The sequence below is a fragment of the Aethalodelphis obliquidens genome, unplaced genomic scaffold (genome assembly GCF_003676395.1).
Source record: "Aethalodelphis obliquidens isolate GAN/ISIS:26980383/991018 unplaced genomic scaffold, ASM367639v1 scaffold86, whole genome shotgun sequence".
In the NCBI taxonomy this organism is placed as follows: Eukaryota; Metazoa; Chordata; class Mammalia; order Artiodactyla; family Delphinidae; genus Aethalodelphis; species Aethalodelphis obliquidens.
In genome coordinates, this window is record NW_020838030.1 from 5,628,179 (window position 1) to 5,649,949 (window position 21,771).

General features: G+C 39.3%; 1 protein-coding gene across 7 annotated transcripts in view; it reads left to right on the top strand.

The window, feature by feature from the left end:
- The window catches only part of RAD18 (RAD18 E3 ubiquitin protein ligase), a 112,350-nt gene that overhangs the window by 79,807 nt on the left and 10,772 nt on the right, over positions 1–21,771 (top strand). For 5 of the 7 annotated variants that reach the window (XM_027093963.1, XM_027093964.1, XM_027093962.1 and 2 more), the window contains 2 exons: positions 14,043–14,177; positions 20,889–20,951. The exons of 1 other annotated variant lie outside the window; for it this stretch is intronic. In XM_027093963.1, the coding sequence (XP_026949764.1) occupies positions 14,043–14,177; positions 20,889–20,951 (198 nt within the window). The remainder of the gene's footprint in view (positions 1–14,042; positions 14,178–20,888; positions 20,952–21,771) is intronic. One more of the 7 variants, XM_027093965.1, reaches the window with a different exon arrangement.

Here is a 21,771-nt window from a genome sequence, read left to right on the forward strand (position 1 = left end):
ACACACACACACACACACACACACACACACACACACACACACACACACACACACCCAATACACCCATGACCAGTGGAACTACCTGCTAATTGCGAATTTTTAACAGCTTTATTGAGATATAATTTACATACCATACAATTCACTCATTTAAGTGACAATTCAATGGGTTTTACTGTGTTGCCAAAGTTGTGCCACCATCACCACAATTTTAGAGCATTTTCATCACCCCGAAAAGAAACCTCATCCCCATGAGCAGTCACTCCACAGTTCCTCCCAACTCTGCTAGCTCCTGGCAACTACTGATCTACTCTGTCTCTATTGATTTGCCCGTTTTGGACATCTCATATAAACAGGATCATACAATATGTGGTCTTTTGTAACTGGCTTCTTTTACTTAGTATACTGTCTGCAAGGTTTATCCATTTTGTATCATGTTTCAGTACTATATTCCTTTTTCTTTCTAAATTATATTCCATTGTATAGATATGCATTTTATTTATTCATTTATTAGGTGATGGACGTTTGGGTTGTTTCTAATTGTAGTTTTGACAAGGACAAAAATCACTGACTTTGTTTGCACACTTTGGAAGCTTAGCTTTAGAGACCGAATCTGAGGATTTGCGTGGCTTGCCTTGAGAAATCGGTCAGTGTCTGGTACTCATATCTCAAGTATAAAGAAGTGTTGCACACATTGTAAATATTAAATATGTTAAACTTTAAAATTTTAATTTAATTAAGTACGCTTTTATACCCTCCTTTTAATTTGCCCTGTCATTTTGTCAGTCTAAGGTTTTTTACATTTAAAATGTTGAGTCTGTTCCTTATATAAAACCTAGAAACTCAGGCTAAAGGGAGAATGGGAGTACAGTGGTATTTGCTTTGATACCAGGGCGGACCACTGGGCAGCCGATTCCCGAGTGGACTGTGGAGGAGGAAGTGTGCAGGGGGAGCAGCCGTGGTGCAGCAGGAAAGTACAGGCTTACGTTTGAGTGGCTTCGGGTCAGGATCTGCTGGGTGATTTGGGAGTCAATCTTTTGAAGTCCGTTTCCATAGCTATGAAGAGCATGTATAAATATCTTTTGTCTCAGATCTGTTGGGAAGATGAAATGAGGTAATAGATGTGAGGGTCTTTGATAAATATATGATTATTATTCTGGTTTTATAAAGACCAAATCAATTGAATTTTCTTCAGTAATACTTTAAAACTTGGGTTTCTAGGACTGGATATTTCAGAAATGCTTTCATAGTCCTCTATTCCTTCATTCTAATTCTTAGAGTAAATACCACAATTTTTTTTTTTTTCCTACTTCCGTTCTGAACTTTAGAAAGTTGTGAGCCTGGGCTAATTAGTTCCATTGAAAATTCATTTAATTCAGCCTCAGCTGGGTGCTCACCACCTAATTTACTCCTTATTGCATTTCCTACCCAGTTGCCTGTGTCTGTTTCCTCACTTTGAATGAACACCTTGTCTCCCAGTTCACCAAGGCAGCTAATCTGACCTGTCTCCAGATCTTCCTTTCCATTTCAAGGTTTCTTGTAATTTCTGACCACTTCTTTCCTGTTAATTGTAAGAGAAAGATATATTTCTTAATACATTTCTAAAGACATATTCTTTCTTAAGATGAATTCATCCACCTCCTCTGAGACTTTGCTCCATCACTCATGTCTTAAGTTTGCTCTCAGATGACGCTTTTTCGTAGCCCTTCCTCCGATCTCTTCTCTTATTCTTCCCACTATGCAGGAAGTAATTTTGACTTCCTCTGTGAATTTCTGTAGCAGCGTCTCTGAATTCCATAGCAGTTTGTCTAAATCAAATCTTGCCTTGTATTATAGTTATTTGACTATCCTTGTCCTTCCTATTATTACTCATCAAAGTCCTTAAGAATTGAGTCTGTCACTCATTTAAAAAAATATCTCCTGCCTTGGGTCACTGCACGACCATTATTAACTGAAGGATTTTTTGATTCTAAGGTGTACATTTTCTGTTTTACATTTTAATGTCTGAAACTGTGATAGGTACAGTGATCAATGGTGTTTTACAGTTGCTGCCAGCCAGGTGGTAGTTGTGATATACTTGCCAGTGTGTGAGTTTCAGTTGAGTTACATGTATTGTTAACATTACATTGGTTTGTCATTTAAAATGTCTTCAACAAAATAACGAGAAAAAAGTTGTGTACGAAGAAAGTAACAAAATACAGCAGGGTGAAAGTTTGATGTTAGCGAGGTAGTGTTCACTGTTGGATGAATGACTGTATTTCTGTATTTTCTTGCAAAACAGTCAAATGATTTACAAGACCTAAAGATGCCCACAAGTGTCTGAAGACTTGTTATGTTTTGTTAGTGAACTATGTGCAAAGGATTGCTTGTTTGTTACATGATCTACTGAAGGCAGGAGAAATGGTCACATCCCTTGGAATAGATGGGAAAAATTTCAAAGTAATAACAGTGAGCCTGACTGATTCATCTGTTGCAAAGACTATTGTTTGGGTGTCAAGAATCGATTTGTCAGACATTTCTTGCTGTCTTTGAACAGAAGCTGCTCATCTTCCAGTCACAGGTTATGTGATTGAGAAAAACAAAATTATGAGTTTAGTTTGCAGAATGGGTGTCAGTGCCTTAAATGAAATGCCTGGAGACAATTGTCAGGTAATTTGGAGAAATGCTTTATCTCCAGTGCTTTTGGTGGTACGGAGGATGACTTTGTGAGGGAAAAAACAGACATCGTAGACGTTGAGTCAAAACACAATAAAGAGGGCTTCCCTGGTGGCACAGTGGTTGAGAGTCTGCCTGCCGATGCAGGGGATGCGGGTTCGTGCCCTGGTCCAGGAAGATCCCACATGCCGCGGAGCGGCTGGGCCCGTGAGCCATGGCTGCTGAGCCTGCGCGTCCAGAGCCTGTGCTCTGCAATGGGAGAGGCCACAACAGTGAGAGCCCCACGTACCGCAAAAAAAACAAAACAATAACAAAAAAAACACGATGAGTGTAGGGCTCCGAATCTGAATACGTTTTAGGAATACTTTAACCAACTTATTTCAGTTTTTTAAAAAATATATGTACAACAATGGTATAAGATAAAAACCTATGTCTACATATGTTTAAAAGAACTGTGGATATGTAAACATTAAAAATAATGGTTCCTCTTACCATTAATGTTGTCTTAGATTTTTGAAATGTAGTATCTGAATATGAATAAGTTCCCTAACTCACTTTAAGCATAATTTTACCACCTAGTTGGAAACTAATAAAGTCGGTCATAACACTCATAAAGTTGGTGGTAACCTGGCAGAAGGCTGTCACAGAGTATAGTGATCCATTGGTTAATGCCAGTGCGATTTAGTGACTCTAAAATCTAAATGGTCAAGAGAGATACGCAGTTGATTAGGATAATTAACACCTTAGAAATCAGGACAAGAATTCAGAGTGAAAAGGGACCCATCACAACCAAATGCCTTTAGTGGAACCAAAGCATTTCAGAGATTAGTGGTCTTTATTTGTCTGGTCCAACATTTCTTTTCCATAATTCAGACATCACATGGAAGGGCGATGAGACATGACACTCAGTGACTTTGTTCAGATCTTTTCCAACCCTAACATTCTGTAATCCTGTTATTTTTGACAAGTTAATAGTTGATAAATTATCTGTGTTCTTTTACCGCTTGACCATTGCAGACCATGAATCAACCTTCTAGAATTATTCTTATTCCTTGTATATTGAAGTGTTCATTTTTTAGGAAAATTTTCTCACTTTTTCTTTTTATGATAGTTTTATTGCTTTCACTGTAAAGCCCTAGATTTTCAAAACAACTTTTAATTTAGATGTTATGCATGCTTATTGTGAAAAATAGAAAATTTAGGTAAACAAAAAGTAAGAGTCCAGTAAAATTTTATCAGCCAGAAAGAACTGTTAACACTTTCATATGTACATTCTTCTAAAGACAGCAGTATGGGTACGTGGATACTTAGAGGAACATTTTTAATACAGAAGCATCATACTATTTTGTAAATTTTTATGCTTTTTTTTTTCTCTTTTAAAGAGACAAGTCATGCTGTTTTAGGTCTAATGTGAGTGAAAGTAAATTGTGAGTTGTTTTTTTAATTCATGTAGTCATGCTGTAATACAGATTATAGATCTTATTGAATTACACTATTGGTTTTCTTTGTGTTAGAGCAGTATTTAAATTTATGTAATATGCCAGATTGAAACTAAGAATAATCTTACTTTAAGATCCAATAGGTGTATCTAATCCAAATAATTACTAGGATGAAATTGTTTGTTGCTAATTTGTTTCTTAACTCGTAAATAAGTACCTCTTTTAGAGTTTTAATTATTAATGTTATATTGATTCTTTCTTGCCAATTTGAAGACAGATGATAAAAAAATTGATAAGAATTTTAGATTTTTGTACACCCCCTAGATGACTTCCGGGAGTTCAAGAGACTTGTCCAAATTTCTGTAAATTCACTTATTGTTCTTCTTAAGAAGAGAGGGCTTTTGTTCCCTGAGTTTTGGCAAGCAGAAAAAACTCCATTTTTATTGAGTGCTAAGTTATAAGAAAAGATGCTTTTGATTATGACCCTAGCGAGGAAGCTTTAATCTTCATGTAGAGATGAATAGTGGTCATGCTGTTCTTTGGAAGAACCTTTAGATCATTATTTAAAAAAAATATTTATGCACTTTAATTCTAGGCAATATAAGTTAAAAAGAAACTTTTTATGTAACTGGAAAAAATTGAGTAATGTCATAGATTAGGTAATATTATATCCGTATTCAATTTCCTGATTTTGAAAATTTTATTATGGTTGTGTAAGTGAATGTACTTGTTCTTAAGAAATGCACGCTGAAGGGTTAAAGGGACATGATGGCTGAAACTCTCAGTGCTTAAAAAAATAACATGTATGTGTGTGAGTGTACACACACAGAGAGAAAGAGTGAGAAAGCAAATGTGGCAAAATGTTAGCAATTGGAAAATCTGGGTGAAGGGTCTAAGAGTCATTTTTTTTGTAAGTGTGAAATTGTTAAAATTAAAAAAAGTTATTGGAAAGGGTCATTTTCCATAATCAGAGAAGCTTATTTATACCAGAAGATTTTCTAAAGGAAAGATTTATAGTTACGATTTATTGGCTAAAAAAAGTGGTAGCCAGGGATCTACATGGGATGCTGAGTATTGTTTTCAGTCTCTGAAACCATATTTATTTCAGTCAGTCTGTTGAGGACTGACCCAACATGGTTACCTCAGCTTTGGTATGTTAGAGAGTGTGGGCTAATGAAGCAGGGACCTTGATTTCAGTAGGAATGAAGAGTATCACAGAGACCACCTAATTTCACTGCTTGGTAACCTGTAACCTGCGTGAACCTTCTTGCAGATGCCAAGTGCTGGTCATAAAAGAACCTGGGTCAGATAAGGTGTGCATGAGTACATTTTAACTTTTCACACTTCCTGGCCAAAACCATTACCTCTTTTTTGATGCTAGGTCAGTAGCAGCATCAGTGTAGGAATTACAATACAGACAGGCACAGAACACCGGAAACTTTGACAAAGAGGCGTATTAACTGTGGGCCGTGCATTTCATATATTTTGGTACAACTTTTCCTCACTTTTCAGTCATTTTTCCAAGAGCTATCTGTCCAAACTTCTTAAGAGCAAGAGAGCAAAAAACAAAAATATGTGAAGAAATCTTGATTACAATTTGTTGGAAAATTTAAGGAGTAGTTAAATTTCAGCTTTTCTTAAATTCTGAGTCAATTGGAGAATGATGGGGAAATTGTAAGAGAAAAAGTGCCATTGTGACACTCATCTGAGGAATGTAGAGTACTGGCACCATCAGCCTGTTGATAAGACCACGCTGAGTTTATTGCTTGTTGAAGGGAATGGGAAACACTACCTCTATCATCCAAGTGGCCTCTCAGCCAGAGGGGCAACGCTGACTTGTGTGTTGAGATGACGATTTTGGTTTAGTCAATTCTTTCAGTGCGGGTCTTGGTTAGGATTGGGTAAACCTGATAGTTCAGAATTGGTGAGTACAGCAAGATGAGGATTCCTGAGGAGAGGAGCTCAAAGAGTCCTTGATGCTTGCTATTGGAAAGCTAATGGGTTTTGTAGGAGGCTTTTGGACTCAACAGTATGTGAGTGCTAGGAGTGTTCTGTGTTATATCACTTAGTCCACAGGCAAGCCCATTTTAGAGAAGTGGAAATGAAAGGTCTAAGGGGTCACATAAGCAGCTTAGGGTTGTACACGTGGTAGATGGCAGTACCAGGACTTGAGCCGAGGTCTAGTTGACGTCAGAGCCCAAGTTTTCCTGACTGATAATGCTTATGGCCAAGCCGGCTCGCTCTTCACATTCTTGAAAGAGTGTAAACATGCAGTGCTTGAAATGTTTGGGCTTCCTGAGAAGCAGACCCTGAGAAAAGGATTTGAGTGGAAGTGGTTAATTTAGAAGGTGAAAGAACCACACCGTAGGGAGTGGGGAAGTGCGACAGGAAAGGGAAGATAGCATTTAAGGGGCGTATTATCAAACCAGACGTCCCTGTGAGCGACGGGGGTTTATCCCTCCTGGGAACTGGGAGCTGGTTTAAAACACACACCTGAGTTGTCCCACCCAAGGCAAGGGGCAGGGGTATGTCGTTTGGTTGGGGGCTGCTCCCTGCTGCTTCTAGCCTTTCATGCTGGCGACAGAGCTGGCTCCAGCACGTCAGGCAAAGGTGCTTACGTTTGGAGATCAAGTACGTCAGGGGATGAGGGCAAGGGGATAGGGGCAGGGCACCAGTGGGATCTGCCCAGGCCGTGATTCCAACTGAAGACAGGAAACTGGTTTGCTTTTCTGTAGACTCTGTTAATGCAAATGGGGTACTGTAGACTTCTGTCTGTATCTCGGGCCCAAGAGAAGGCAGGAGCGGGGGTGGGGGGAGTCCCAGAGCTCATTGCCCCTCTGTGCCCCTGTTTGCCAAGCTCACTTGCCCGTCGCTGCCAGGAAGGGGAGACGTAAGGGTATTCGGGGGCTGTTGAATAAGTGGTAGACGAGCAGATGCCAGGGAGAGAAAGGGACAGATAATCTCGAAAGCTCTGAGACAAATGGGTCCACAAACTGCTGGAGGAAAATGTGTTTGTTGATGAGAAACAATTTACTTTTTCCTCTTGTGTGATAGATAATGAACTGAAGTACGAAGTAATCTTTTTTTATCAAACTGAAGTTCACCAACATACTAAATAAAAATCTCTGGGTCTTAGGCAGGAAAATCACAAGCACGGAACTGGGAGTTCTTTGATTGTCGGGAATATTTGCTCGTTATCCTGGTTTGTTTCTCCTCGGCGGCAGTTAGAGCACTGTTAGTGGGCCTTGTGGTGTCTGTGGATGTCCTCTCTACTTTGGACCTGACTCTCCAGGGTGTGGCAGAAGAAGCCAGCTGGTCTTTCTGGGGAAAGTCTTTAGAAGTACCTCATTAAAAGGTGACAATATTGTGTGCCTTTGAATCCTCCTTGGACAAAAAGGGGGGGAGAAAGCTAACCTTTTATTTGGCACATTTCATAGCAATTATTTTTAACTGTTTTTTACACAGAATTGCTTCTTCATGATTAAGAATTAGAAGGTATTTTGAAGTATACTTCTCTGTACTCTGATTTGCGCTGATGTGTGAACCTTAAATATTTCTCTAATATGTATTTGCTGGAGTTTTTCCCTGACTTATTTCAGAAGATTTTGTCTAATTCTGCTCGTCCGTAGCTTAGCGTTTTCATCTGTAGCTTAGCGTAATATTTTTTTTCTTCATGTTACTTGTGTGTCTTTGTCTTAAGTGGATGGCAAATGGGAGTCAGGTTTCTGACTGTTGGAGGGGAGACTACAGAAAAATAAGGCTAAAACTATCCATGTGGTAGTGGATTAGAATTGGAGACCTTAAAATGAACTCATGTTTAGCTTAATATAGAGTCAGATGGATACATACAGAAATATTTATAGATCTGTGTGTGTAAATGAGCTAGTTATTTTACACATGGGTTTCCTTTTTCTGTGAGCTGCCAGGGCCCAGAAGCAAGGGCAGCACAGCTGCAAGGAGCACACCTAGTGCCCTGATCTTGGTATTTAATAACATTTTCCAGAAGAAGGAACCAGTGCTTCTTGGAGAAATGGCTGAATCCAGGGCTGGGGCAGGAAGCAGGGAAATGCTAGAAAAAGAGACAGAAAAGGGGGGAAGGAAGGTGAGAGGAAAGGAAAGGGAAAAGAAGGGGAGAAGAAGAGAAAACAAAAACCTGACAGACATACCTCAGCCAAGAGATCCAGGTGAGCATCAACAGCAGTGTTCTGTTGATGGCGTGTGTGCTCCTGGTGTGATGCCCTGGAAATGACACATTCCCTCTGTGGTCTTCCTCCTCCAAACTCAGTAACCTCAGTCAGACTGCGTGAAAAACATCAGACAAACTCCAGTTGAGGGTCATTCTGCAAAATGACCTGACCAGCATGCCTCAAAACTGTCAAGGTCATCAAAAACAAGGAAAGTCTGAGAAACCAACACTGTCTGGAGGCAGCTAAGGAGATACGACTACTAAATGTAATGTGGTGTCCTGAATGGGACACTGGAACCAAAAAAGGACATTAAGTAAAGACTAAAGAAATACAAGTCAAATATGAACCTTAGTAATAATAACGTATTAATATTGCTTCATTGGTTGTAACTAATGTATCAGACCTAATGTAGGATGTTAACAATAGAAGAAACTGGGTGTGGGGCATATGGGAACTTTCTGTACTATCTTTGCAACTTCTCTGTAAATATAAAACTATTCTAAAATTAAAGGTTTTTTTTAAGTACATTACAACATCAAAATAAGGAGACATAGTGGCATGAAAATATTCAAAGAATGTATTGAATACTGGAAAACCAAAGTCATCGAAACATTTTCTTCAGTGGTAAATTGCACAGTTTCTAGGTTGTAGTAAGTTTAGTTATTGAATTCTTTTTTTCTTTCATTTAATAGTACGTATTACATTTAGTCATATAAATTAATAAAGCCCTGTGTAGTACATTCCATAAGGTGCATTATTCTGTACTATGTTAAAATTTAATCCATAAATGAAGCGTGTAGGAAGAATTCTGTTTTCCTCTCGGTTGTCTTACTTGTTTTATCAGTTTTCCTTTCTTGTGCTAATGATTTTACTTTATAGACTGATTCCACCTCAGAGGATGTAGCTAACCCGGCCTTTACGTTTCATCAAAAGAGAAAACATGCACCGTTTACGATAGGCCTCATCGTCTTCAGTTACCATGTTTTCATTAGTGAATATATACTTGTAAAAGTGGTTTGAGTAGTGATCCTCCCAGAACAATGTGAAAGTACAGATAGTTTTTGTCTTTTCTCGCGTTCTCATCGGCAAAGGGTATTTGCTGTTAAATAATGAGGTTTTCTTCTAATCTCACATACTTCATGTCGGCACCTTTTAGGGATTTTTTTTTTTAATGCATTTTCACTGGGTAATCTGATGGGCTTCTTTATAGTAGCTTTTTTTGTTTTTGCTTTATAATAAATTCATGATTTTTCAGCATTCTGAGTCAACCCTAGGTGGTAGATATTTTTCTTTGTTTTCACCAAATTCATGAACTGCCATGATATAAAGACCCTCTGTAAAATTACTTTGCGCCCTTCAATTTTCTGTATCAGGAGAGAGTTTTACAATTCCATAGTGGTTGCTAACTTGCGTATCTAAAATGCTTGTTGAAATTGGCAGTCCCTTCTAGGTTCCACACTTGTCACATGATACCTTCATTGTCATAGCTTGTAGCAGTGTCTGATTGTCACCGGAGGTTTTGGTACGATGACTGTAGTTGTGAGAGTTTGGGTTGGCATGACGCGGTAATACTTGCTATTTGCATAAGGTTGAAGTTTTTAAAAATGTGTTTCCCTTTTTAGTTTTTCAGACATTTTGTAAACCATATAGGAATTCTTGTTTCAATGTGCTTCTTTGTATATTTGGCTTGATTCATAAAACAGATATAATCTTGACTGGTTCAGAGTTTAATTCTTCATTTAAAAAAAAAAAAAGAGTAGGCGAGAACGTATTTTTCAGAATGCTTGGAGCAGAGTAAGTATGAGACCTTGAAGGAACTACCAGTTCCTTCTAAATGTTAGAGGATCAGTAGTTATTTTGGATCAGCACTCCCAGACCCCCAAACATAGGCAGGCAGTTAAGAGCTTTCTCTAGTTTAACACAAATTGTCAGAATCAGAATCCTTTAGTCTTGTTCTGGTGAATGAAATTGGATGAACTAGAAATGATATGTAACTTGCACATCATGCTGTTGGAATTTTGTATTTTCAGTGAATTGTTCAAGTTTATCATTTGTTATAGTCAACTTGAAAGTTAAAGTCAGAGCTTTTTTCCTGCCTTCTCAATTTATATTTCTCACTGAAGAAAATGTTTCGATGACTTTGCTTTTAAATCAGAAGAACACATGTTTTGAGGTCTCCTTGGAGACCTTCAGCACCTGGGAAGAAGGCACGTTAGGATAGAATACAAACATTTTCAATTTCAAAGGTACCTTGAGAAATCACTGAATGTAGTAGCTTCATATCACAGGTAAGGAAATGGAGGCCTAGAGAGGTGATGTGACTTTTCTCAAATCATTCACCAAATAGAATTGAAGCCAGTAATTCTCAGCCCAGATTTTGCCCCGTTATAACATGAATTGCGTCAGAATTTTTATCTTGGGTGCCATTGATTCCTTTGTGAGTAGAACAGCATTTTAATTGAGTTATTTAAAATGTCAGTTAGACATAGAATGACCATATGTTCTGGTGTCTCTGAGATCGGCTGGTTCCCACTTATTCTCTTGACATCATTATTAGTAGTACCCTGTATCAGTCTCCCCAGTGTCTGGGTTTAGATGGTAGATTATATGGTTGTCCTGTCAGAGGGACATGCCGTGTTTATTGTCACGTCTTCTTTGTTCTCTTAGTCCCACACAAATAGTCACATTCTGGAACATGGGTACATATTAAATTGCTGATTTTGCTTACTCCTATTGATTTTACCACGTAAGTAGTACCCATTGTTCTTGTATCTTAGAGAGGTTCAAGCATTAAAGTATGATGGGCCTCAAATGCAGAGGCTTGTTATTTTTTAGGTAATTCTGCAGAAGTCACTTGGGGAAGCCTGGAAGGTGCTTTCCTATGCTGCCCCTGCCCTAGTAAGCACATTTCGTTGGAGCCTTTTGCATCTTGCTACTGGAGTATGGGTAATAGTACAGATCAAAAATTAAAAAATATGTGTCAACATTAAAATTTGGAGTCAATGTAGTTTTGGAGGGATAATTCTCATACACTAGATCATTTGGTCTAAGGCCTCATTTTTGTGGGAACTGAGTCACAAGGCAGTTCAGTGTCCACTGCCTAAAACCCAGCAGTATAAGGCAGTTTTAAAATTCTCCTCCTCCTTGAACAGATTGTAAGACTGGAGTTTTATGGCCTGAACCTTGACTTGATACTGGGTTTCTGTGGTTTGATGGTTGGTATTGGCCAGGCATCCCACATTTGTACAGTTGAACATGCATCCTCAGCATGGACAGCTGGGCAGATGATATAGAAGTGGGCCTGGCTGTGCAGAAGACATGCTGCTCCCATCAAGAGCTTCATACCCTCCCTCTTGTTGTCAAGGGAACTTGTATTCGAATGAAAGCTTCTTCAGTGGTAGAGGAAATTTTCACCTTGAGATGCTGCTTGTCTTGTAATTCCTTTCTCCTTACGGGGCTGAATATTGTAACCTGTTACTGTGATCTCGTTGTCTTCTAGTATTGGGGTTTTTTTGTGTTGGTCATTTATGCTGCTACTAGTTGAGTCAGAACAAAATGAAGCATCGTGATTTTGTCCCCCTGCCCACTTAACTTGAGATTTTGATTCAGTATCTAGTTGTAGCGGTGAAAATTTTGCTAATTAAAAAAATTTGTCCCTTACATTAGACTCTCAGAGTTAATGTCTTCTTTTTTTTCTTTTTTTCCCTTAAATTTATAAGTTAAACATAAGCACAAATGTTTGATTGTACCTCGAAATTGAGTTTTTTCCAGAGGGCCAAGAGGATTCCAGTGTTCGGAATTAACCTAATGTCCTTTTGTCTCTTCCTTGAAAAAAAATACACAGTACTTTTCTTCACTTTTTATAAGACTTTAGAGTGATTGACCTTAAAGGTATGATTCTCTCTTGAATACAATATTTCCTAACCCTTTCCTTGCCACCTAAAAAAATGATAGCATTTGTGTGTCAGACACTTCCATCAAAGAGATGATTGATGCTGGTGCTGCCATGGGCTTAAAAATTGTTTTGGCTATTCTGGGTCCTTTTGCATCTCTATATAAACTTTAAAATTAACTTGTCAGTTGCTAAAAAAGAAAGAAAAGGTCTACTGGAATTTTGGATGAGATAAAATTCAATCTATAGATTAATTTGGGGACCAACTGACTTATCAATATTGATCTGGTAACAGTATGGTCTGGTTTATATGGTTTAAAAGGATGACTCCAGGTGCTGTGAAGAGTGAATGGGGGGTTAGAGGTGAAGCGAGTGGCAGCAGGGAGACCAGTTAGGCTTTGGTCCAGTCCGTCCGAGGGGTCATGGTAGAGCAGATTAGGACCATCATGGTAAAGACGGAAATGGGTGGGATTGGGGATATATTTTGGAGGTAGGATAGACAGCATGTGCAGGTGGTTTGGACGTGGTAGGACAGGAAAAGCTCAGCCTGTGGATGAATTTTGGCTTTAACAACTGGGTGCATGGTTGTACTTGCTAAGTAAGATGGGGAAATCTGAGAGAGGCAGTAGAAAGCTTGGCCAAGGGTTGGGGGTGGGTTGTGTTGGTAATCAGGGGTTTTGTTTGGGGCCTGTGAGATGACCAAGTAGAGATATCAGACAAGGAGGCGGCAGTAAGGAGAGAGATCAGGGCCCGAGATACACTTAAAGGCATGGTGTTGGCTCTGAGCCTATAGTGCAAATGTGCAGAAGAAGAAAAAGGCACCTAGGACTGAACCCTCTCTCACTCGAACATTGAGAAAGTAGAAGCATTTAGAAAAGACTGAGCAAACGAGATCCAGGAAGAATAAGACCAGTGGTGGATGAAGAAAACTAAGACATTGTGATACCATGGAAGCTGACAGAAGAAAACAGATGAGAAGTCAAATGAGACAAGACTTGTTTGACTAGGGAGCAGGGACTGTGGACTTGGGCAACATGAAGATTTTAGCAGGTGTGGCTTCGAGTGAAGGGGTTCCCTGGAAGACTGACCGGTGTGCACTGAGGGGAAGCCTTGGGGGACGAAGGAGAGAGCAACTCCCACCAGCTCTCAGGAACTTCTGCTGTGAAGGGTGGCGGAGGTTAGGACTGTACGTGGAGGAACACGGGATTGCGGGAGGGCTTTGATGGGAATATGCGGTCGAGAAGGGGACACTGATGAGGGGTGGGGAGCCAGCTGCGTGAGTGAAGTCCCGAGGAGGCAGCGAGGTGGGAGCAGGTGGAAGGGTCGGCCTTTGTTAGGAGAGGGGTTGACTGACCTATAGAAGCAGCAAGGAAGTCAGGACCTAGGCACAGTTGCAGGGGCAGCAAGTTCCTGCCGGTTTTTTTGTTTTTAAATTTTTGACTGCGCTGCGTGGCTTGCGGGATCTCAGTTCCCCAACCAGAGGTTGAACCTGGGCCTTGGCACTGAAAGCCCAGAATCCTAAGCACTAGGCCACCAGGGAACTCCCCTGCTTTTATCTTCTTAACGTAGTTAAGGCAGTTTCATCAGCTGAGATTGGGGTGGGCTGGTGGGTAGGCAGTTTGAGGTGTGAGCCTTTGAGAATGGGAAACAGAACATGCCAGGAAAGTTTTGTAGGATCACCTGATAGTGAGGATTGCCCATTACAGTAGATGCTTGCTTTGGAATTCTTTGTCGTCAACTAAGAAAAAACTTCGAATGTGTTTAACTTTCAGATATAACTTAGAAATGTTGTTGACTATGAAAGAAGACATGCTAATACATTTTCTTATCATGTAGAGAGGTTTAATAGAACCTTTTTTTAAAACATTCCAGATTTGATATTCTTTTTGAGCACCTAGAGACTGAGAAGGAAAGGACCCACAAACTCAAAAGAAAAATGGGCAAAAGCCTTGAACAGACGGTTTGCCCAGAGAGAAATGCAAATTTCATCTATTTCTCACCCGTGAGGTTGGCAAGCATCTTAACATTTGCTAATAGACTCTGCAGTAAGGGTATGAGGAAACACACACTCTCATTTATTACTGGTTGGAGTGCTACATAATACAGTCCCTAAGGAGAGGAAGCTGGTGAGACCAACCAAAAGTACTGTTTGGCCTTTTACCCAGTATTCTCATGAATTTGTCCTATAAGTACACCTGCACCCGTACAAATGACTATACTTGGAGTTACTCATCGAGTCATTGTTTATCATAACAGAAGGTTGGAAACTACTTTGAGTATTCATCCTTGGGGGCTGGTTGATTAAACTCTGGTACATCCACACAATGAGATGCTATGTGATTGTTCAAAAAGGAAAATCTCTACATGCTGACAGGGAGAGATTTCCAGGATACGTTTGCAAGTGAAAAGACCAAAATTCAGAACAGCATAGATAGCATTCTGCTTCTTTTCTAAAAGGGGAGGAAATGAGTATACTTCTATTTGTTTGGTTTTGCATAAAGAAACATCAGAAGAATAAACAACAAGCTAATAAGTGATTATGTGCTGGAGTCAGGGGAACGGATTGCCTGCGGACAGAGGAGGAAGTGAGACCTCTCAGTGTCCATCTTCTCTTGTCATTTTGATTTTGAACCATGTAAAGATATGAATTTACTTTAGCCAAAAAAAGAGTAGGTACTTTACAATAAAGTTTTGGAAATCGTCATCATCTTCGTCAGTGTCATATTATATAAATTGGTTCGTGAAGGTTCGTGATGCAGCAGTAAGGTATGACAGATATAGTAACGGGGTTTTGTAATTTAGGGGCACTGGAATTATTAAGAAAATTGCTGAATAGGTGTTTATGTTTCTGGTCTAATTAAGAGAAAACAGTATCTAAAGAAAACCTTGTCAAAGTAACTGAACCTAAGGTGTAAGTATCTTACTGTAATTCAATGATAGCTTTGTTATTTTTTAAAATCTTTTTAATTGTTTTTGGAAGGTTAACACATTACATTTGGTTTTTAACTGTTAAGAATGTGTCATTGAATGAATTTGGTTTTTAACTGTTAAGAATGTGTCATTGAATGAATTTTAAGTTGCTACAAAATCTTTTTCTACTAATATACCTTACTGTTTTGTATTTTATTACAGACTGTTTTTTTTTTTTTTTTTTTTTTTTCTGGGAACATTTCTGGACTTCAGAATACCCCTGAAAGCTAAATGGTTCATCTTGTTTCAGATGGAGAATTTTGATTGTTGAAAAGCTTGTAGAGAAAATGTGGGAACGTGGAGTCGTGTTCCCATATCTTTTGCATTTTCAAAAGAGCTTAAACGGGGTGGTACCTGGGATCTACAGTCCTTTGGATGAATGGGGCATTGTATCTTCCTCTTATCTTCCCCTAAGATGCTATGACATCGAGTCCTTGAAATTTATATGCGTCCATCAGATCCCTGTACCTAGCCTTCCATCTTTGTTCATCTTTGTTCATCAGCTCAGCCATGGCTTTGCGCCTCTAGCAGGGTGCCTGGCACATGGTAGATTATTGAATTAATTTCCCTGGGCTTCAGTTTCCTCGTTGATAAAATAGGATGATAGTGTCTGTGCCCTGCCAGCCTCTCTGGGTGCTTCTAAAAGCAAATGAGGTGATCATGTATTGTGAATTCTTTGTAAATTGAACATTTCAGCTCTTAGTAAGGATTTTCCACATATTACTTGATAATAAGTTCGTTCTGTTATTACATTTTTCTTATATCTGAGTCTGGAGCTTCCTTCGTTTTATCTTTTTCTAGATCTAGTGGAGAGCGTGAAAACATCCCTCTTTCCCTTTAGTTTCTCTGAGGTTTTGTCTACCTGTCAATTGGGGATAAAACCTAGGGTTCTTATATGAATTAAAGCTAGTGTATATAAACTAGTCATCACAGTGATTTGTAGAAGTAACTGCTAACAAAATGGTAATTTTTTGTTTTGTCATTGAGTGATTTTTTTTTTTCAACCTAGGATGTTTACTATTCTAATGTTATTGTGAGCCACCTGCTAAAATACTTGGCACATAAGTTGTTGCTCACCCTATAGAACAGAGTATTTGAAACAGGGGTCTGAGGAAGGATTCATGGAGCTGGCAGCATTTATTTAAGTACCGTTGTCTGGTGGGCTTATATGCTGTCCATCAGTCTTCCAGTGATCAGCCCTTAAAGAGGTATTTTTTTAAGTTGGATATACTCAACCATGCTCAAATTAATGCCACAATTATGAGGGGAGATTTGGGGGTGGGGTGGGGATTGGTGGAGAGTAACTAGTAGATAATAGAAAAAATCCACTTGTAAGTAATCTTTAATCCGCAGGATTTTTATAGCAGATGTTTGCATTTTACCTACCCCACAGTACCCTGTGTACCTGCCATGCTGGATAAATAAAAAGTTCTGATGAATTTGCACCCTGGTGTCATAGAAACCAAAGATTAAAGATTGAAACAGCACATAGTGATCTGGTCTCCTAGGGCAAAGTGAAGCATGGTGCTGAGGCAGTTATTTGGGTAATTCAGACCCACATCTGGTTTATGAAAATGAATGCAGCGTTTATTGAACACTTACTGTGTGCCAAGCTCTATGCTAAACATTCTGTGTATTATATTGGTTAATCTTTAAAATATTCCTTTGAACTATATGTCTTATTATCCTGACTTTACAGGTGAGGATATTGAGACTTGGAAAGATTAAGTAGCTTGCCCAGGGTACACTAAATGACAGAAACAAGACTGAAACCTTGACTTTGTCCAACACTAAAACCTGTGACTTTTTTCCTCTGGGTAGTACGAGCAGTCATCCCTTTGCCAGAAGAACTTGGTATGTCACTTTTCAGCTTTGGTGGTAAAATCTTGACCGGTAGAAATAGAAGGCTGCAAGAGAAATAAGCAAAGAAAGTGTTTTCCTTCACCTGATAAGATGTTATGCCACTGCTTTTGATCAGAGAATGACAAGAGTAAAATATTATAGGAGGACCAACTAGGACAAAGAACAGCCAGCAGCCAGCAAACAAAGAAGAAAGCAGTTGAGCTTACACTTCGGAAAGTTTGAGCTGAAAATGAAGTCTACATGGTATGAAAAATTGAGTGTGGGTGTTCCAAATAGAGCTACTAGACTCTTCCTGTACAGGGGCTGGGAATTCCGTAGAATTGAAGATTCATATTTTTTTGCCTATAAACCTTTATCTCGTGTATTTAATTTGTATAATAATATCCACTCTAGCCTGGTCTGGATGGTGACATCAGACAGCAGGATTTGAACACCCTCCCACAGGGAGCTCTGACGTTCAAGTTCCAGACTCCACATTCATCTGGCTTCTTAAATCATGGTCTCCCGGAGTGTTTCAAACCCAAATTGTAGGGAATCTGAAGTTTACTCTGAAAAAATTTCTTGTCTGAGAGTTAAAAGCTACAGCTGTGCAGGCTTGTGCGTGCCCTGACTCTGGGTATACTGGAGGGAGTAATTTATTTTCTCCTGTGGAGGATTGTTTAGATGTCTTGAAAGTGTGTGAAAGGAATTTTTGATCTCCAAGGCATATTAAAATGATTAAGATTTCAAAAATACTAATTACTGCTATACACAAGGAAGAGATCTGAGAGTGATAATTTTAGTAACACTGCCTGTTTTGCCCAGTAGTCTCTTTGTAAAATCCTATTTGTGAAACAGTATGTTTAATTTCAGGAATGTGGCTTTTGAGTAGAATATAGTAAGTACATTACCTTAAAAAGGAATGGACATTTCTGTCTGCTATTTTAATTGTATTAGTCAGCATCAACTCACAGTTTCTTAGTGGGGACTAGAATTGGAGCAGCAGACATAGCAAAATATGCTGAAACTTCATTTTAGGTAAACGTCAAGCCTCGCAAACTTTCTATCATTCAGTTTAGTGATCTGGTTATCATCAGGTTAGTGACTGAGCTGGAGTAGAAGGAAAGGTGATGAGAATTGAGGAAATCGAGGCACTGTGCGTCGTGCTAGTTGGTAGTATTGAAGTTGCAGACGAAGAGGAGATTGCAGACCACTTCTGAGATGTGTCTTGTAAACCTCCTGTACCATCTGTTTTCACTGAAGTAGTGTAGCAAAAACCTCTTAGGTTTGTGTCCTTAATGCTCCGCAAGTATTTTCCTTCAACAAATCGGTGATTTGTACTGATGATTTGAAAGCCCGGAGGTTAATTGATCACAGACTAATAGGTTATTTGACAGGCTTGGCCGTCCTGCTTACTTAGCTGGAGGAGTAGGGATGCTTTGTAACCTTCCTGCTGAAAAAAAATTGTATGTGTGTGTTGGAGGGTGTCAGCAGGAAGCCGACTTTACTGTTTCTCTAGTGATGTGATACCTGCCAGGACCTAGAGCTATATGACCGCCCCTTTCTCCCATTCCCCTAGCTCATGGGTTCTCAGTAGGAGCGATTTCACCCCCCAAGGGGTGGGAATTGCCGGCGGGGGGGGGGCTAGATGGTTAAAAAGAAAATCTTACTCCACGTGTAAAGCATGTATACACACACATAGTATGTAAACAAATATACATTATGTTTGTGGTATTAAAATTTCATGGAGGGGCAATTAGGGAAAAAAAAAAGCTCTGAAAAGACTTCTTAGGTGTGGGGAGTGGGGGCAGTCATGGAAAAAGGTTGAGAGACACTGCCCTAGCTCCGTTCAGGTAGGGAAGAGCGGGTGATGGTATCAGTATCACTTGGCGTAGAGAGAAGGAAATGAAAATCTCCCATAAACAGCTTCAGTTTTCTTGATAAAGTTGGTGTAGTTACTACCAAAGTAAGGATTAACAAAGGTTGGGATCTTGTGAACGGAAAGGTTTAGACCTCTTCTATGGGAATAAGGGTGGCAGTGTATGCTAGCCCTCCCCGGCGAGTGGCCAGGTGGGTCTGTCTCTTAGGAAAATAATGAAGTTGGTGAAATCTGCCTTGTGTCTCCTTGAGGGTCTTCTGCTTTTTCCTCTCCTCTCCTAATGAACACTATATTTAGCTAGCTGTTTAATGGGAAAGCTTATAATAGGCTTGTATATACTAAGGTGAAAATGACTGATGATAAATTAATGTGTTATTATTTTCAGGGACACTTGCATTTGAGCAGGGGGCCATCCTCAGTGTAAGAGTAGTGGATGCTTAGGTACCCTGACAGGTTAGGTCAATGGTTCCTGTCCCAGGGACCTGAAAGAATGATTGCAGCTGGTCTGCAAAAGCATATGCATATCAAGAATTATCCATGGACATAATCGAGAGTGTCTCACAGGCGTATGTACTACTATTTTTAAAATGTATATATGTGCTTCTCTAATGGATAAAATATAAATTAACGGTATTACTAAATTTATAATACTTCACTGTTGTTACATGTTTTCTCGATCCACAAATACGAGGAGTCTTGCTTCTACCCTTTGAGGAACCTCATCCTGAATTGCGCTCACTGTATTGGAGGGTCACTACATTGCAATGCGAATGGAGCGCTTCCACATAGGCCATTGTACACACAAGCTACAGTCAGGGGCGCCCTGCGTGTAGCTCCTTGAGGGGCTTGGGAATTGGGGAAATCCCTTGAGTAAAATGTGTGGTACAGAACTATGTTTATTGACTGTTGCCCCTTATTTTTGTTGTTCAGGCACTGTAGGCAAACACTGCTTCAAAGTAGTTTTTCAGAAGTGGTTGAGAATGATTCACTGACACTTTAAATCTTCATAATTTTTAAACTGTTGTTATCTCTTAGAATATCACTGGAAATGAGATTGGCACTAACATTTCCAAACCTGTTGTCTCTTGCCTGAGAGAGAGTTAGTCCTTTGTTTGAGCCTTCTTTATCCTGGGGGTTGTGACGACTATTTGAGTTGTCCCATACACTGCCCATGACATTCTGTGTCTTATGTGTCCTGGATGTCTAAAGAAGTGCTTTTTTTCCTAATATATACACACACACACACACACACACACACACACACACGAGGAATTTAGTTGGGTAAGAACAAGATGCTAAAAGCCTTAAAACATTTTTCTTTTAAAGAAGTAATACCTGTCCTCTCTATCCTTATTTACTCTGCTCCCCTGCCTCCCGCCCTGCCCTGCACAGATAGGCTAAAGATGACGTAGCACTTTAAGCTAAGTTGCATTATAACAAATTACAGCATTAGCACAGTTCAAATTAATTACATTTTACTTTATTTGGTTACAGAGGGACTAACAGACACTTAGGAACTTAATATCTCTTGTGAATTTCATTACTAAACTGCAGTTTTTAAAACATGATTTGATCTTTGGTTGCCATAAATTGAAATTGAAAAGGCTCACAATTATATTCCATTTGAATCCAGGTTTTTTCACTGAGGCATTTATTTAAGCTTTAGGGATATTTTTTTCTTTATTATTGCTGATTAATTAAGGTTTTTTTTACAGCTTCATTGAAATTGATGTATAATAAACTGCAAATATTTAAAGCACACGATTTGATGACTTTTGTCACATGTGTACTGTGAAGTCGTCAGCACAGTCGAGGTGATGACCTATCCATCACACCTATTCATCACCAAAGTTTCCTTGGGCCACTCTGTAGTCCCTCCTTGCCCACCCCCTGCCCCCTGCAGGTAACCACTGGTCTGCTGGTTTGCTTTCTGTCACTAGAGATTAGCTTGCATTTTCTAGAATTTTATATGAATGGAACCACAGTCTTTTTATTGTCTGGTAATATTGATGTACATGTCCTTTTAGTTCCAGTTCAGACATCATAAGAGATCTTCTAGAAGAAGAGGAAGCCTGGGAAGCATCGCATAAGTGAGTTCTCATAATCACGAAATAAGCATGTACTTTGACCTGATAAATTATAATTCTATACAGTTGATTTTCAAACCAAAGAATATTTGTGCTTACTGACTTAAGCAAGTAATAATTCACAAAAATCAAGGTAAAGATTTCCAGTTCACTACTTGTTTCTATATATTTCTGCTCAGAAATGCAATCTTAGTGTAATAACTCCAGTTAGTTGTCAGAAGTTGTTTTTCTAAAGATAAATTGTTCCAATGGGCAATTAATAGTCAGGAATTAACAGTCGGGCCTTAAGCACTGGCTTAGACTCTTTAGAAAACTTTTCACCCTTCCCTGAATGTTGCCAGTCATAAGACTGTAGTACAACTGGGCAGATTTGTTCCACTAAGATTTCATGAAGCTCACATACCACAAGTGGGCCCTCAAAACTGCCTCGCTCTTCTACTGTTTCTGTGATTATTTCTTTGTTCTGTTCTTCACAAGGATTACTTGAACCCTTCTCAATTCTTTTCAGTGGCTCCAGCCTCGCTGAAGACCTTTTCTCTTCCTTTGTAGAGAAAATAGAAGCCATTGTATGGGAATCCTCATCTTTCCAACACCAAATGTATAAATCTGCCTGTGTTTGTACATATTTTATCCCTCCTTTTATAATTTCTTCATTTTATAATAAAGGGCTGCCTCTTTATTATAGAGTCTAGTTTCTCCTACCTCATTCCTACCCTCTTGTCAGGAATGTTACGCGTTCTCTCTTCTCTCATTTAGGCATCTCTCCCTCTCCTGTCCTCTCTCTCTCTCTCTCTCTCTCTCTCTCTCTCTCTCTCTCTCTCTC